The sequence below is a fragment of the Giraffa tippelskirchi genome, chromosome 2, assembly GCF_054371585.1.
Source record: "Giraffa tippelskirchi isolate mGirTip1 chromosome 2, T2T-mGirTip1v1.2.pri, whole genome shotgun sequence".
In the NCBI taxonomy this organism is placed as follows: domain Eukaryota; kingdom Metazoa; phylum Chordata; class Mammalia; order Artiodactyla; family Giraffidae; genus Giraffa; species Giraffa tippelskirchi.
Window position 1 is genome coordinate 82,855,428 of NC_137276.1, and position 15,514 is coordinate 82,870,941.

The following is a 15,514-nucleotide window of genomic DNA, read 5'->3' on the forward strand; positions in this document are numbered from 1 at the left end:
ATTTGCTCTCAAACCACAACTCTAAGCATACAACTACCAAACTGTGATCATAAATGCTCTCTTGACCATAAAAGGCACATTCATACTCAAAAAGGCTAGGAACCACTGACACATTCACCATGTGTGCTCGTGATCCCTCTGCGCTGCCCACTTCCTGATATATTGGGGAAATTATGCAAACCCTGAGGCCCTGGGCTCCCTGGCTGACAGTCATTAGTCTGTGTTTCCACATGCTGAGCATCCTCATTCACCAGAGCAGGGTGGCTCGACCTGCATTTTGTTCATTTCTGGAGTCTGCTGAACCCAAATGCAGATGTCTCCCTTTATGTAGCAATCCGTGAAGAAGAGCAAGACAGGTCCAGCATTTCAGGTCTCCTCTCTGAGAGCGCAAGGGCAGGGATGATGTCTCTACATCTGCGGACACTGGCCATGTGTTTAAAGGCACAGGATATATGAAATAGACAACCACCAAAGACCTATGACACAGCACAGGGAACTCTACTCAGTACTCTGTAATAATCTAAATGGGAAAAGAATTTGAAAAAGAATAGATATATGTAAAATGGAATCAGTCTGCTGTACACCTGGAACACATTTTTTTCTTTTTTAAAATTAATTAATTTTAATTGGAGAATAATTACTTTACAATATTGTGATGGTTTTTTGCCACACATCACCATGAGCCAGCCACAGGTATACATGTGCCCCCTCCCCATTCTGAACCTCCCTCCCACCTCCCTCCCTGCTCTCTCCCTCTGGGTTTTTCCAGAGCACCGGTTTTGAGTGCTTCATGCATCGAACTTACACTGTTCATCTATTTTACATATAGCAATATACATGTTTCACTGCTATTCTCTCAAATCATCCCACCCTTGCCTTCTCATGCTGAGTCCAAAAGTCTGTTCTTTATGTCTGTGTCTTCTTTGCTGCCCTTCATGTAGGATCGTCAGTACCATCTTTCTAAATTTTATATACATGTGTTAATATACAGCATTTGTCTTTCTCTTTCTGACTTACTTCACTCTATATAATGGTATCAGGTTCATCTACCTCATTAGAACTGACTCAAATGCATTCCTTTTTATAGCTGAGTAATATTCCATTGCATACATGTACTACAACTTCCTTATCCATTCATCTGTCAATGGACATCTAGGTTGCTTCCATGTCTTAGCTATTGTAAACAGTGTTACAATGAACACTGGGGTACATGTGTCTCTTTCAATTCTAATTTCCTCAGGGTATACGCCCAGCGTTGGGATTGCTGGGTCACATGGCAGTTCTAGTCCCATTTTTTAAAGGAATTTCCACACTGTTCTTCATAGTGGCTGTACCAGTTTGAATTCCTACCAACAGCTAAAACAACATTATAAATCAATAAGATTTTTTAAAAAAATTTTAAAGCCATGGAACCCCATGATAGAAAAAGGAGTATGCTGTCCACATCATGTCGTTCTGGGTGCAGAAGCCAGGAGCCAAGGCATGCTCTCTGTCCCCACCTGGCTGGGTGTGACAGGCTCCCAGGGAGGTGACTGGCTCCCAAGGTCAGGTCTTCACCCTGTCACCTCCTGCCTTTGAACTTGGCAAGTGCAGGGTTCAAGGAGCGAGTCCTGCTCACTGCCCAGTCTCACACTGACCCTTGGGACACATAGCCCCCCCTTAGGTGAGCTGCTTTCATATGAGAGGGGCTTCTCAGGTGGATCAGTGGTAAAGAACTCACCTGCCACTGCAAGAGACAGGGGTTTGATCCCTGACGCTTCCTGGGTCAGGAAGATCCCCTGGAGGAGGAAATGGCAACCCACTCCAGTATTCTTCCTGAAGAATCCTGTGGACAGAGGAGCCTGGAGGGCTACAGTCCATGGGGTCACAGACAGTTGGCCATGACTGAGAATGCATGTTTCACATGTGATCTCGGGATCAACAATGACGCTGCCTCTTCTCTGAACTTCAGTAAAGCCCAGAACTCCCTAGAAGCATCCTCAGTCTTCACCCGCACTCCTGAGAGCTTTCCCGCCCAGTCCTGTCCAGCTGAGCCAGCACCTGACAGCCCTCCTTAGGTTCATGCACATTTGCATCCTACCCCCACAGTCAGCCTGGGAGCCCCAAGCAGGCAGGAGCTCAGCCTCATACTTAACCCCCAACTCCTCTCAGGGCCCCCTTATAAATGATGAAGGGATGAGGTCTCAGTGGAGAAGGGCATCTCCACCTGCCCCCTCCCTTCCTGAAAGCGCCTCTCCTCCTCTAGTTCCCACTGGTTCAGTCAAGCTCCTCTCTCCTCCAGCCCTGCCCCAACGGCTCATCAGAGCCTCCCTGTCCCCATCAACTGAACTGTGGCTCCATCTACCAGCGCAACATCCTCCAGGCTGCCCCGCAAGCTCTTGGCTCCACAGTGGCCAAGTCAGGCCCGCAGGCACCACCCATGAGGGGTAGTGAGCATCTCAAGGCCTTGGAGGGTACACTCATCCAAACACCCTCAAAGTCACCTAACATAGCACCAAACCTGGCCTTCGGTTGCCCTGCTTTTTCCAGTGGCCTCTCTTGCCACCGGAACATCTGTGTCCAGGCGTGGGGCTGGCCAGACTGCCATGAACCTGCCATGTTTGTTGTTGGCTGCACTCGGCTTACTGCATCTTGGTTCCCCAACCAGGGATTGAACCTGGGCTCTTGGCAGTGAAAGCACTGAGTCCTAACCACTGGACTTCCAGGAATTCCCTGAACCTGCTTTTCTTCTTGCCCCTGATAAACTCTCTTTACCTTCCAAGGCCTCAGTGCTTCCCATAAGATAATGGGGTCAGAACTCGAGTTCATCACGGGGACTTCTGCTTTTCAAACTGTGACGCAAAATTCTAAAGAGGGCAGCCCCACAGGAACTGGCAGTCTTGCTTCATTTGGGGATGGGTCCAAACTGTTGCAGAGGAGGGAAGGGACGTGGGGCCAGCCACCCCTAGAGCTTCCCCGGGTCCCCTCACTGGTGCGGGTGGAGACAGAACAAGGCCCATGAGCCTTCCTGGCACACATCTCCCTCCCTGGGCTCATGAATGGGAAGGGCTGTGGCCACACAAGGTATCATCGTGGTTATATGTTTCTGAATTGCTCCTGCCACCATCCTAGTTCACAGTTTACCAGCCAGGGCCCTGCCCATAATTGTTCTAAATGTGCTTAAAGGTGACACATCATTGCATGGTGGGATACATTTCCCCACCCAGGAAGCCTAGATGGGTTACCAGCCAGCCAGACCCCAAGGCTCTAGGAAGAAGGTTTTGGTGTGGCTACAGCAGCATCGTGCTGTCTCACCACCGGACCCTGATCCTCAAAGCAAATGATGTATAACTACAAGATAGGTTAACAGTGAAGAAGCCTCGGGTTTATTTTTTTCCTGCAGAAAATAACTTTCTGCCTCTGAAGGAAGGAGAATTCTGAGAATTCTCTTGTCCTTGCTGGGAGCAGGGTGATATTTATTCTGAACTTTGCATCCCCTGAAAATTCACAAGTTGAAATCCTAACCCCCAGGGTGATGGTGTTAGGAGGTGAGGGCTCTGAGCACCGAGGTCACGTGAGTAGAGCCTTCATAGCTGGGATTTGTGCTCTTATCAAAAGGAACTCGAGGAGCCCTCTCTCTGCTCTCCACCACGTGAGGACACGATGAGAAGTCAGCCGTCCGCAGGCAGGAAGAGGCCCTTGCTAGAACCTGACCCTGCTGACACCCTGTCCTTGGACGACTGTCAAAAAGTCTACAAACAATAAATGCTGGAGACAGGGTGGAGAGAAGGGAATGTCCCTACACTGCTGGTGGGAATGAAAATTGGTGCAGCCACTATGGTAAACAGTATGGAGGTTCCTTAAAAAACTAAAAATGGAGCTATCATATGACCCAGCAATCCCACTCCTGGGCATATATCTGGAAAAAAAAATAATTCAAAAAGATACACGTACCCAATTGCCAAGACATGGACATAACCTAAATGCCCATTGACAAATGAGTGGATAAAGAAGATGTGGTATGTATATACAATGGAGTACTACTCAATCACAAAAAAGAATGAAATAATGCCATTTGCAGCAACATGGATGGACCTAGAGATTATCATACTAAGTCAGAAAGATAAAGACAAATATATGACATCACTTATATGTGGAATCTAAATAAAAAAGAGATACAAAAGAACTTATTTACAAAATGGAAACAGACTCACTGATTTTGAAAACAGACTTATGGTTACCAAAGGGGAAAGGTTGGGAGGAGAGAGATAAATTAGAGGAGTTTGGGATTAACATCTACATACCACTATATATACGGAGAAGGCAATGGCACCCCACTCCAGTACTCTTGCCTGGAAAATCCCATGGACGGAGGAGCCTGGTAGGCTATAGTCCATGGGGTCGCTAAGAGTTGGACACGACTGAGCGACTTCACTTTCACTTTTCCCTTTCATGCACTGGAGAAGGAAATGGCAACCCACTCCAGTATTCTTGCCTGGAGAATCCCAGGGACGGCAGAGCCTGATGGGCTGCTGTCTATGGGGTCGCACAGAGTCGGACACGACTGAAGCGACTTAGCAGCAGCAGCACCACTATATATAAAACAGATAACTAACAAGGGCCTACCGTATAGCACAGGGAATTCTATTCAATATTCTGTAATAACTTTTCCAAATTGGAAAAGAACTTGAAAAAGAATAGATACATGTATATGTATAACTGAAACACTTTGCTGTAAACCTGAAACTAACATGACATTGTAAATCACCTATACTCCAATATAAAATAAAAATTTAAAAAGCAAGCAATGGATTGATTATAAAAAAAGAAAGAAAAGGAAAAGAAATATCTTGTGTTGAAGCTGCCCCAGTCTGCAGTGTTCTGTTGCAGGAGCCAAACAGACTTAGACAGGGTCAGAGGATGCTCCAGTATCCTGCCCAGAGAACTGCCAGTGGGACCCTCCTCCGAGAGAAGGAATGTGATGACAGAAATTGCTCATGGGAGTGAGACAGAGGTCTGCGGCTAGGCTGCCCCCAACTCACTGCAGGACAGCAGACAGGGACACACACGACAGGGACCAGGGCGGACGGGGACAAACTCACATCCCATCAGAAGCAATGAAGGGGAACTTCTCTGGTGGTCCAGAGGTTAAGACTCTGTGCTTCCAATGTAGGGGCGTGGGGGTTCAAACCCTGGTTGAGGAACTAAGATCCCACATGCCATGTGGCATGGCCAAAAAATTATGAAAATAAAAATTAAAAAAAGCAAGGAAGGGAACTGAGAACACCCCAACCCAAGTAGGGACAACTCAAGAGGAAGCAACGTGTGCCACCAACCCTGCAAAGAGCAGTGTGTTGTGGGAGGGGTGACACCACTCACAGGGGCCCCAAGGTTCGGGACCAGCCCTCCCACCTTTCCATCCCTGGTGGTGGCCTGGATTCCAGGAAGCTGCTGTGAACAAAGGAGGGTAAAAGGATTTGACTTACACTAATAGTAGCAAGGGGCTTCCCCAGTACCAATGCAGGAAATCCCGCAGGTTTGATCCCCAGGTTGGGAAGATCCCTTGGAGAAGGAAATGGCAACCCATTCCAGTATTCCTGTCTGGGAAACCCCATGGAGAGAGGAGCCTGGCAGGCTACAGTCCATGGGGTTGCAGAAGAGTCAGACACGACTTAGCGACTAAACAATGACAACAAGTAGCAAAGCCACTTGTTCTTTGTCAAGCGTGTGTCCTGCAGGCAGAATTACAGAGATGATGGAGTGAATTAAGGCCCCAACCTTCCTTCGGAAACAACTTACTCATGGTGTCACCACTGTAAGGACTGTCACTAAGTCACATGGGCCGCTGGCACCACAGAGACAGAACTTACGTGGTCTGTTCTCCCCACTCAACGCCAAGCTCCCTGAAGGCAGGAACCACATGTGACCATCACCCAGTCTGCACAGCCTGCAGGGAATAACAGACCTCAGAAGAACGTGTTAAGTGCCCCTCCAAGGATCAGCACAGAAGTGAACTGTGGAAGATGCTTACGGTGGCATACCATCCAGCCTTAAAAAGGAAGGAGCTAGTAACACACACTATGACACGGATGAACCCTGAAAACATCGTGCTAAGTGAGAGAAGCCAGACACAAAAGGCCACTTAGTGTATGTTCTGGATATGAAGTATCCAGAACAAGGGGCCTCCCAGGTGGCACTAGTGGTAAAGAACCTGCCTGCCAATGCAGGAGACATAAGAGACTCAGGTTTGACCCCTGATTCAGGAAGATCTCCTGGTGGAGGGCATGGCAACCCACTCCAGTATTCTTGCCTGGAGAATCCCATGGACAGAGAAGCCTGGCCAGCTACAGTCCACGGGGTCGCAAAGAGTCGAACACGACTGAAGCAACTTAGCATGCACGCACGCACGCACATCCAGAGCAGACGGGTGTTCGCCAGGGGCTGAGGTGAGTGGGGAAAGCGGACTGACTGCTGAATGAGCATGGAGGCTGTTTCTGGAGTGACAAAAATGTTCTGGAACTGAACAGCAGGGACCATTCCATAAAAATGTCAGTGCACTAAAGGCCACACTAAGTCGTACATGTTAAAATGGTTAATTTTACAGCATGTGAATGTCACCCCAATTTTAAGAACATCCTTGTCGAGTGAATGAAATGAATCTCCAAATTCATGTCCGCAGACTGCGTGACTCAGGATCGGGGTTCAGGGGCCAGCCAGGCTCCCATTGGGCCCAGGTGCCTCCCTGTCCGCTCCTGGTCACACACCATCCACGGACTGTCACATCACCTGATGGGCAACGCGACCTCTGGCATCTCTTAGGTCTGGGAAGCCGGGGGAGGGTATATGAGGCAGGGCGTAGGCCAGGGAGCTGATTTCAGCCCCCGTAGACGTTTACCCTGTGTTTTACACACTATGTAGCTTGGCTGGTCGGAGAAGGCAATGGCACCCCACTCCAGTACTCTTGCCTGGAAAATCCCATGGACAGAGGAGCCTGGTAGGCTACAGTCCATGGGGTCGCTAAGAGTCAGACACGACTGAGCAACTACACTTTCACGCGCTGGAGAAGGAAATGGCAACCCACTCCAGTATTCTTGCCTGGTGAATCCTAGGGACGGTAGAGCCTGGTGGCTGCCGTCTATGGGGTCGCACAGAGTCGGACACGACTGAAGCGACTTAGCAGCAGCAGCAGCAGCTTGGCTGGTGGGTGTGTCATTAAAAGGCAGGGAACGGAGGACATCATAAGACGTCCAGCCTAAGACCCCTCACCTGTGTTTCCCCAGGCTCCGCAGGTGGGGAGAGGACCCTCTCTGGGTACCGTGGGTGGCATGCGGCTCTGTTTGTGTCTGTCTGCCCCTACAGTCTGTGGCCCCTCAGGCGCAAATACAGCTGTCTCTGACCCCGGACCACTGTGCACAGGTGACTGATGTGTTCACTGAGTAAATGACACTCTGTAACCAGGAGACGAGAAGCCACGGCCTGTTACAGCTTGTTTCCAAAGTGCCTGAAGGACCTGCCCCCAAAACAGCGAGGTGACACACACTGGACTTGTCCAAAGTTTGTCCCAAGAACTGAGTCCAGCCTGCAATCTGTTATCCTATGGCCTATGAGCTTAGAAAAGCTTTTTTTTTTTTTTATCTTTTTAAAGAGATGTCTAAAAAAAAAAATTACGCAACAGAGACCATGTGTAGCTAAAATATTGACGTAGACACCATCGCGACTTCCCTTCCTGTGCTTTCCACACCCAAGTTTAAGGAAACAAGCCAATAAGAGTAAAACCACGGAGTCGTCTGTCCTCAGAGGTTAACAGACTTTAAACTTCAGCCATGGGATAAATCAAAAGTAAAATATTTACAAGCCTCTGTAGACCTCCAGGGGTGCATACGTGCCAGGGATGGTCAGCAGTGTGTGCCGAGCCCATCCGTCTGGAGAAAACTGACCCATTAGACCCACAACCAAGAGGCTTCTCTCCTCTCCCTGGAGCTGGAAGACAATCAGAAATCAGGGGATGACAGCGGATTTCGGATCACATACTATGTCGTTCTCAAAAACCTAAGACTGAGAGGTGTCATTCGGATGAGGGGCTGTCAATTTCATCGACGCTGCTCTCTGATCATCCCGCCCCTCGGTGCTTCACCCAGCACCTCCAAGCTTATGGCTCTGGGGACCAGAGAATGGGGTACAGCACAGCCCTCTGGTGAGGAGGGTACTACCTTTGGACATGGCAGCACAACCCACCTGAGCAACGAAGAGCCTTAGGACAGTGCTCTCTTTCTGCCTCCCTGCTAGTTCCTGCTTGTCTGACCGCAGCAAAGTCAGGAAAGCAAAAGGATGCAGCAAAGCTCTACAGGCGTGAGGGTGTGGGGGACCCAAACTCAGGCTCTCAGTCATGTCCAACTCTTTGTGTGCGTTTAGTCTCTCAGGCATGTCCGACTCTCTGCGACCCTTTGGATTGGAGCCTGCCAGGCTCCTCAGTCCACGAGATTTTTCAGGCAAGAATACTGGAGTGGGTTGCCATTTCCTTCTCCAAGGGATCTTCCTGACCCAGGGATCGAACCTGCATCTCCTGTGTCTCCTGCATTGCAGGTGGATTCTTTACCCGCTGAGCCATTGGGGAAGTCCCTCAGATATGCTGAGAGGAGGCTAACTTTTCCCACAAGTGCCGAGGGTGTGAAATTTGGTTCCCCTGATGCTGCTGCCCTACTACACAGAAGCAGCCAAGAGTCAGGGGAGAGAGAACAAAGAGCGAGGGCTTCAAGGAAAGATCTTAGGAGACTGGACTGTAAAATTATAAAGCTGGTTTGTGGGGTTGGGGGATTTTTAGCAGCAAAATTAGGAGTTGACTTTCTGGGGGCTGCTGGTGGTAGATGGTGGCTGCTGCTAAGTTGCTTCAGTCGTGTCCAACTCTGTGCGACCCCATAGACGGCAGCCCACCAGGCTCCCCCGTCCCTGGGATTCTCCAGGCAAGAACACTGGAGTGGGTTGCCATTCCCTTCTCCAATGCGTGAAAGTGAAGTCGCTCAGTCGTGTCCGACTCTTCGCAACCCCATGAACTGTAGCCTACCAGGCTCCTCTGTCCATGGGATTTTCCAGGCAAGAGTACTGAACGCTAATACGGAAAACGTCTCATGAACCTGTGTGTGTGTGCGTGGACACACTTCAGGTATATACACACACATACCACACACACAGCTCTGGCGTCGTGAGCCCAATGAGTGACCACAAGGAGCCAGAGTGGGGGCCAGGAGGCCACAGTGTGGTGCAGAAGTGAGGATTACCCGCCCCTGTGTGACTGTGTGGCCCCAGTTCTGAAATAAAGTCTTTGGGGATCAACAAACTCTTGCCCTGTGTTTTTCTAAGCTTCTTACTCCTTCACAATCACCAAGAGGCCTAGAAGCTTCCCTCTTCACAACTCCTAGATGAGGGCCTGGCACACAACAGATTCAGTAAACGTTCTTGATGAAATGGACTGCCAAGAACCACAGCGAGATCCACTCATGCCTGAGGTCACCACCTCCTCCTCCCTTTTCCTGGTGGAGGTGAAGACAGGGTCCCCGGATTAGATTTTCAGATGCCTCCTTGTTTCCTGTCAGCAGAGATAAGGACCAGCATGCATTTCAGGGGGCCGGGGGAGGTGGGGGTGGGGGGTTGTTGTGTGCAGCAAGCACTCTTCCTGGCTCTGCATGCCTAGCCAGGGACCCTGGACAAGTCACCAGGATCCTCGAGGCCTTGGTTGGCTGTGTGCAGAATGAAGGGTGGGGCTTTTGGACCTCCCAGGCCCATCAGCTCTTGGGGTCAGGAGCCACAGCCGTGAGGAACCAGTGACTTCCAACCTCTTCCCAAGGAGAGGCCCAGTGCCACTGCCGTTTGACAAACATGAAAGTTGCAGGTTGGAGGGAAAAGTCATTTCAGTGACACAGTGGGTAATGAAGGGCCGAGCCAGTGCTGGGAAATGACCTTCAGGACTGAGGTTTGGCCAGAGTTTGGGCTCTGGCTATTAAAACAAGCAGACAGAGCATCTCAACTGAGGGAGAGGAGGGGATGAGGGATGCAGTGCCAACGGCACCTCCTTTAACCTGCTCCAACCCGGAGGGAGGGCACTAGGGCTGCCCTTGTCCTACAGTAGGTCAGTAACCCTGCTCTGCCCAGAGAGCCCAAGGTGGGCTGGCTCCTTAGGCTCTGTCCCCTGATTCACAGGTCTTTGCAAGCCCACCATGACTCCCTGGCCCACCATGAGTCCCAAGCCCTCACTGTGAACTCTAACTCCCACCACAACCCCTAGAATCCCATCATGAGACACGACACCCATCATGACCCCTAGGCCTACACCATGAGTTCCAACCTCCCACCTTGACCCCCAGACCCCCATCATTAGCTCCAAAACCCATATGACCCCCAGACCCCCACCATTAGCTCCAAAACCCATGACCTCCAGACCCCCACCATTAGCTCCAACACCCAACATGACCCCAGACCTCCACCATCAGCTCCAACATCCAACATGACTCCCAGACACCCAACATGAGTTCCAACCCCCACCTTGACCCCCAGACCCCCCACCATGAGATCCAACCCCCACCATGACTCCCTGCCCCCAAGCAAGAGCCTCAGGTGCCCATAGGAAAGCCCCTGCAACCTCCCACCCACACTCTTAAGGCATAGTAGGTGCTGGCTCCTGCGTCACTGTCTGTATCATACCACCTCTTTCCCACAAGAGGATTCACTTCTTTTCCTTCCTCAAACCAGCCTGTAATGGCAGGAATCTGTCTCAGGACTCAAGACAAGGCTGCACCAGGGGGAAGCTGAGCCCACCACACTCCTTCACACCCAGGAACCCCAGGAGTCTGAGGTCCAGGCCCAAAATTCTAGGGGAGGACAGCTGGGGGACATACCCACCCAGGTGTCACTGAGCTGCCAGGACCCTCTAACCCAGTTCTACAGACAGACCTGCCTCACAGGGGACTTCACTGGCCCAGAAGCTGGCGGCCTTGGCCCTGGTGCCTCTACTGTACAGCCTGCTGTGTGGAGGGCCTACCATACCTCATGCACAGAGACCCCTGTGCACCTCAGGTCTCAGGGTCCTGCCCCCTCTAAGCCCCTTTTAAAAAGCACATGAGCACCAAGCTAGAAGAACAGATTCTGGAGTATATGCCTCCACTCTGGCCTCGGCCCTGCAAACTCCTAGAGCAGCAGGAGCTGAGCAGGAGTCTGCTGGACCCAGCAGGGCCCGAAGCTGGAAACAACTCAATGCCTGGGGCTTCAAGGAGAGCCCAGACACTCAGAGCCAGACATACACACACAGGGCCTGCTAACGACTGAACGGGTCCCACCAGGAGCTGGAGAGAGGAATCTCCTGCAGTCTTCGGAACTGGAATATACTGTCCCTTAAATCCCTTGACTATGTTGGATGTACACTTGGCAGCTCCTCAGTTGGATGCCAAGCTCCCAGAGAACACGATGTGACATTCAGAGTAGTGTATGCTTTCCCACTGTAAGAGGTTTCAAATACTGTACCATGAAGGATAAGCCTGGCACTCTGATGTCACAGACATGGATGTCGTTCCTGGCTCTAGGGCTCACTGGCTGTGTGACCCTGAGTGAGTCATATATAACCTCCCTGGCCCTCCTCTGAAAAATGGGGACACCATCCATCCTTCCTTCAGAGGGTAGTTGGGAAGAATAAGACTGCTCAGAATTGTGCCTAGCACAGAGCACAGGGCTCTTCATTGTTAGCCACTGCCCTCCACCCTCCAAAATCTGATTCACATGCTCTGAGAGGGGGCTCAGGCCTCAGTAATCCTTAATGCTCCCCCGGCCATTCCAGTGGTTGAAGAACCTGGCCTAACAGAAGGCACATGGGAGGGGTCGGGGAAGAGGGATGTTGGAGCCAGGAGTCAAAGGACGACCCCTTTAAAACACCCTGGAAGCATCCAACTATTTGCCAGGAAGCCAGGAAACAGCTCGTCTGCCAGGGTGTCTGTGATGCCAGCAGTTAGTACCACCTCCTCCTGCCAGCCACCCTGGAGATATAAAGAAAACAAGACCTGGAAGTCATAAAGAAGCCAGGGCGGTGGCTTGTGGCCTCTCGGCTTGCGAGGCTGTCGGCCTGGTCACTCTTTCCCTCACTCAGCATTTACTCGCCAACCAGCAGATGGTGCAGAAAATGTGTGGCTCTGCGCCTAATCCAGCTCTGAGGGCAAAATTTGCATGTGACTACCAGACAGCCATGGCCCTTCTCTTAGTTGTCCTTTTTCCTTCTCAGAAAGGGACCTGATCACAACATGCAATCAGACCGTTGTCACAGTTCTTGAAGGAACACCAACATGCCTGACTTCTGAATCTTCCTGGAATCACTCTGTTTGGATCCAATAAAAAAAACAGAAGTCAGAGTGTCTGCACTGTAGCTGACTGCCTGAACTGGTTTTTGGATTTAAAAGTTGTATTTGGACAGATGACATACATGACTCGTGGACTGGAAAATATGTTGATACACTGGATGGAGGAGACTGCTTTATCTATAGATCTCTTTTGATAAAATTAAAATAGCTACTTATGTTAGCTTTTAGCCAAAAGTGTTTCCTCCAAATTGTCATTCAGGGGCTCCCATTACACTCGAGTAATTCCTTATTCTACCTTTTTTTTTTTTTCCAACAACAGCATTTTTTTTCCAAGATGTTTTTGGATGTGGACCACTTTTAAAGTTTTTATTGAATTTGTTACAATATTGCTTCTGTTTTATGTTTCGGATTTTTGGCATGGGGGATCTTAGCTCCCTAACCAGGGATGGAACCTGCACCCCCTGCATTGGAAGGTGAAGTCCCAACAGCATCTTCTTTTAAGAAATAAGGACACTATTAAAAGGAAGGTAATGCTTGCTGGCACAAAGCATCTAACCAAGCGACAGTTCTTAAACTCCCCTTACCAGGTGACATCCTTGGCCTTCTCCCTGGACAGGGTCCTAGTGAAAATGGACATTTTAGTGCTTGGAAAGCTAATGGGAAGCAGAGATGATGATGCTGATGACAGTATTGTGCTATTACACCTTTATACAATACTTTACACGCTCTTTGTAAGATACTTTCCAATTACTGTACTTAAGCGTCACAGCAGCCAAGTCAATACACACATTCTCCCATTAGCTTATTAACAATCTGCTCATAAAACGACACCCCAGTGCCTGTAAAAGGGCACCAGGAAACTTATGGCTTTTTCTCGGGGCCTCTCAGATGAGCTCAGGGCAACCCTGAGCTCTCCAGGCACAGCTCAGGAGCTGGGTGCTACCCCAACGGCTGTGTAGCAATCCTGTGGAATGAGTGAGCAGGCTGCCCTTCAGCAGGGCTCCCATGCTGGAGGCTCCAAACATTCCATCCACACCAGGGCAATCCTACTCTGTCCTCAAAAAAGCCAGCGTCTGGCCCCATTCTGGAGGCCAAGGTGGCAGCGATTTTTCCAGGCTGGTGGTCAGATGTTTTGGGACGAGGGGACAGAGGGGAAACTGGAGTGCCAGTCTCCTTGGTGGGCACATCTCCCATCAGTACCGAGTCTGATGTGTGCACGGAGATGCTGCCGCACCCTGCGCGCTGAGTGATGCTGACCTGCGGGCAGAGGATGACGGGTGGCCGCCAGCCCTCCCTCTCCTTTCCGTTCTCCTCCTTCGGGAATGAGACGGCGTTACCTGGGACAAAGGCCTGCAGGTAGGACAGGGCTGGGACCGCCCCCCCTCCACACACAAACGCACACTTAGCTCCGGGGCTCTGTGACCCGCTCCCGCGGCTGCCATCGCCCCCGCCAGGTGAGCGCCCTCCAAGTGTCTCTCGCCAGCGGGGGCGGCCTCCCGCGACTCACCTGCGTGAAATACAAGTTCATCAGCGTAAGGGTGAAGAACTGGAGGCACACGGGGAAGCAGTAGAGCAGCCAGAAGACGAAGGGGCTGAGCGCGTTGGCCGCCACGAAGTCTTTGAAGTAGAAGGAGAAGAGGACGGTCCGCAGGGAGGCCCAGAAGAGGCAGAGGAAGAGGAAGACGCTCTGGTAGCTGAGCCGCTTGTGGCGGTAGCGCAGCACCAGCCAGAGCTGCACGTAGATGAACACGAAGAGCAGCGAGTAGAACACGGTGTAGACGATAGTGAGGCCGAGCTTCACGTAGGGGGGTACGGCCGGGGTCAGCGTGGGCGGCAGCGAGTCGTTGCGGAGGGGGTCCCACGGCTGGGCCTCCATCGGGCCAGGGGCGCTGCGGCGCGGCCCGGGCGCTCCGCTTCATCTGGGCTCGCGGCCGCCGCCACCCCCGCGGGGGTCTCCGCGCATCGCGCTCCACCCGGAGCCCGGCGACTGGAGGAAAGAAAACAAGCCGCACTTCCTCCCCCGGCACCACATGATTCACTGGGGCGGCCTTTGTCTGCGATTGGCAGCGCCGCGCCCGCCGCCCCCGCGCGCCCGCCAGCCCCGCGCGCCCCGGCTCTGCCCCGCGCGCCCCCACGAGCACCGCCCCCCGCGCCGCGCCCCCCCGCCCCGCCTCCTGCCCCGCCGCCGGGCCCCCGGAGCCCCGCCCCCTGCCCCGCGCGCTCCGCACCCTTCTGCTCGGCTGCGCGGCCGGCCTGTAGCCCCCCAGAACCACCCGCTGCAGCGTCGCCCACTGGACAGATCCCCGCGCTTCGCGCTCTCCGCTAATGGTTACTTGTTTTGCAACAAGAAGTTATTTTATTTCAACAGAGACAAACGTTGCAAAATTTTTTTTTTTTAACTTTCAAAATAAAACTTTACGACTCTGTGGCGATGAAGTGACTGCCGTTTTTCCTTTTTCATGCTGGAGTGATGTTTATTTCTAAATCCAGAAATGCCAAAGACAGGGTTTGTGTTTTTGAGGTCAGGTTTGTATACGCCGAGTGAGGAAAAGAGTGGTCCTTATGACTGCCGCCTGGTCTCCGTGCTAAGCAGGGCTGTTTCCTCCCGGAGATCCACTGGGAGCGCCCTACACGGTGCTCCCGCGGCGGGGAGGGGATGCTCACCCCTCACCTCCCGGGAAAGCAGCTGGGGCAGCGGAGGGAGCCCCCCGGACTTCAGAGTAGGGGTGAACGCCTCTGATTCCGATGCAGTCCCTGCCATCCGTGCCGCAGGGCGGTCTGCGCATCAGACAGACAAGCCCTCTCGTTTGCTGTAGCAGAGGAGTCGCTTCTCGGAGGCCATGACTCAGTTTACATCCCCAGGGGGCCTCTCTAGCATCACCTTAGGGGTGCTGGAGTTGTAGAGTGCCGTGGAAGAAAGGGCTCGCCAAGCTGCCCTCTGAAAGCCGTTCTAGGCAAGCGGTTTAGGTAAACAGAAGAAAGAGACCGGTATCTCCAAGACTCCAGTAATATCTTGTGATTTATTTTTTCATCTCAAGTTAGTAGTCGACTTTGTTCCTAATCGTGTGCTCTCTTTCATTAAAACAGCGTCCTCCCCCTCCCGGCCTCGCACCAGTGAAACATAGACCAGCCCTGCTTTTCCAACCAATTATTTAGTGCTTGCACCCTGCTAATGTGTTTCAGGTGCTTCATCAGGTGCC

At 51.7% G+C, this 15,514-nt stretch overlaps 1 protein-coding gene across 2 annotated transcripts in view; it reads right to left on the bottom strand.

Moving 5' to 3' along the window:
- GPR137B (G protein-coupled receptor 137B) overlaps positions 1-14,324 on the bottom strand; it is a 57,131-nt gene extending 42,807 nt beyond the window's left edge. For both annotated transcript variants that reach the window (XM_081569434.1, XM_081569433.1), the window contains exon 1: positions 13,822-14,324. In XM_081569434.1, the coding sequence (XP_081425560.1) occupies positions 13,822-14,190 (369 nt within the window). In that variant the 5' untranslated portion in view covers positions 14,191-14,324. The remainder of the gene's footprint in view (positions 1-13,821) is intronic.
- Positions 14,325-15,514: the final 1,190 nt, after the last annotated feature.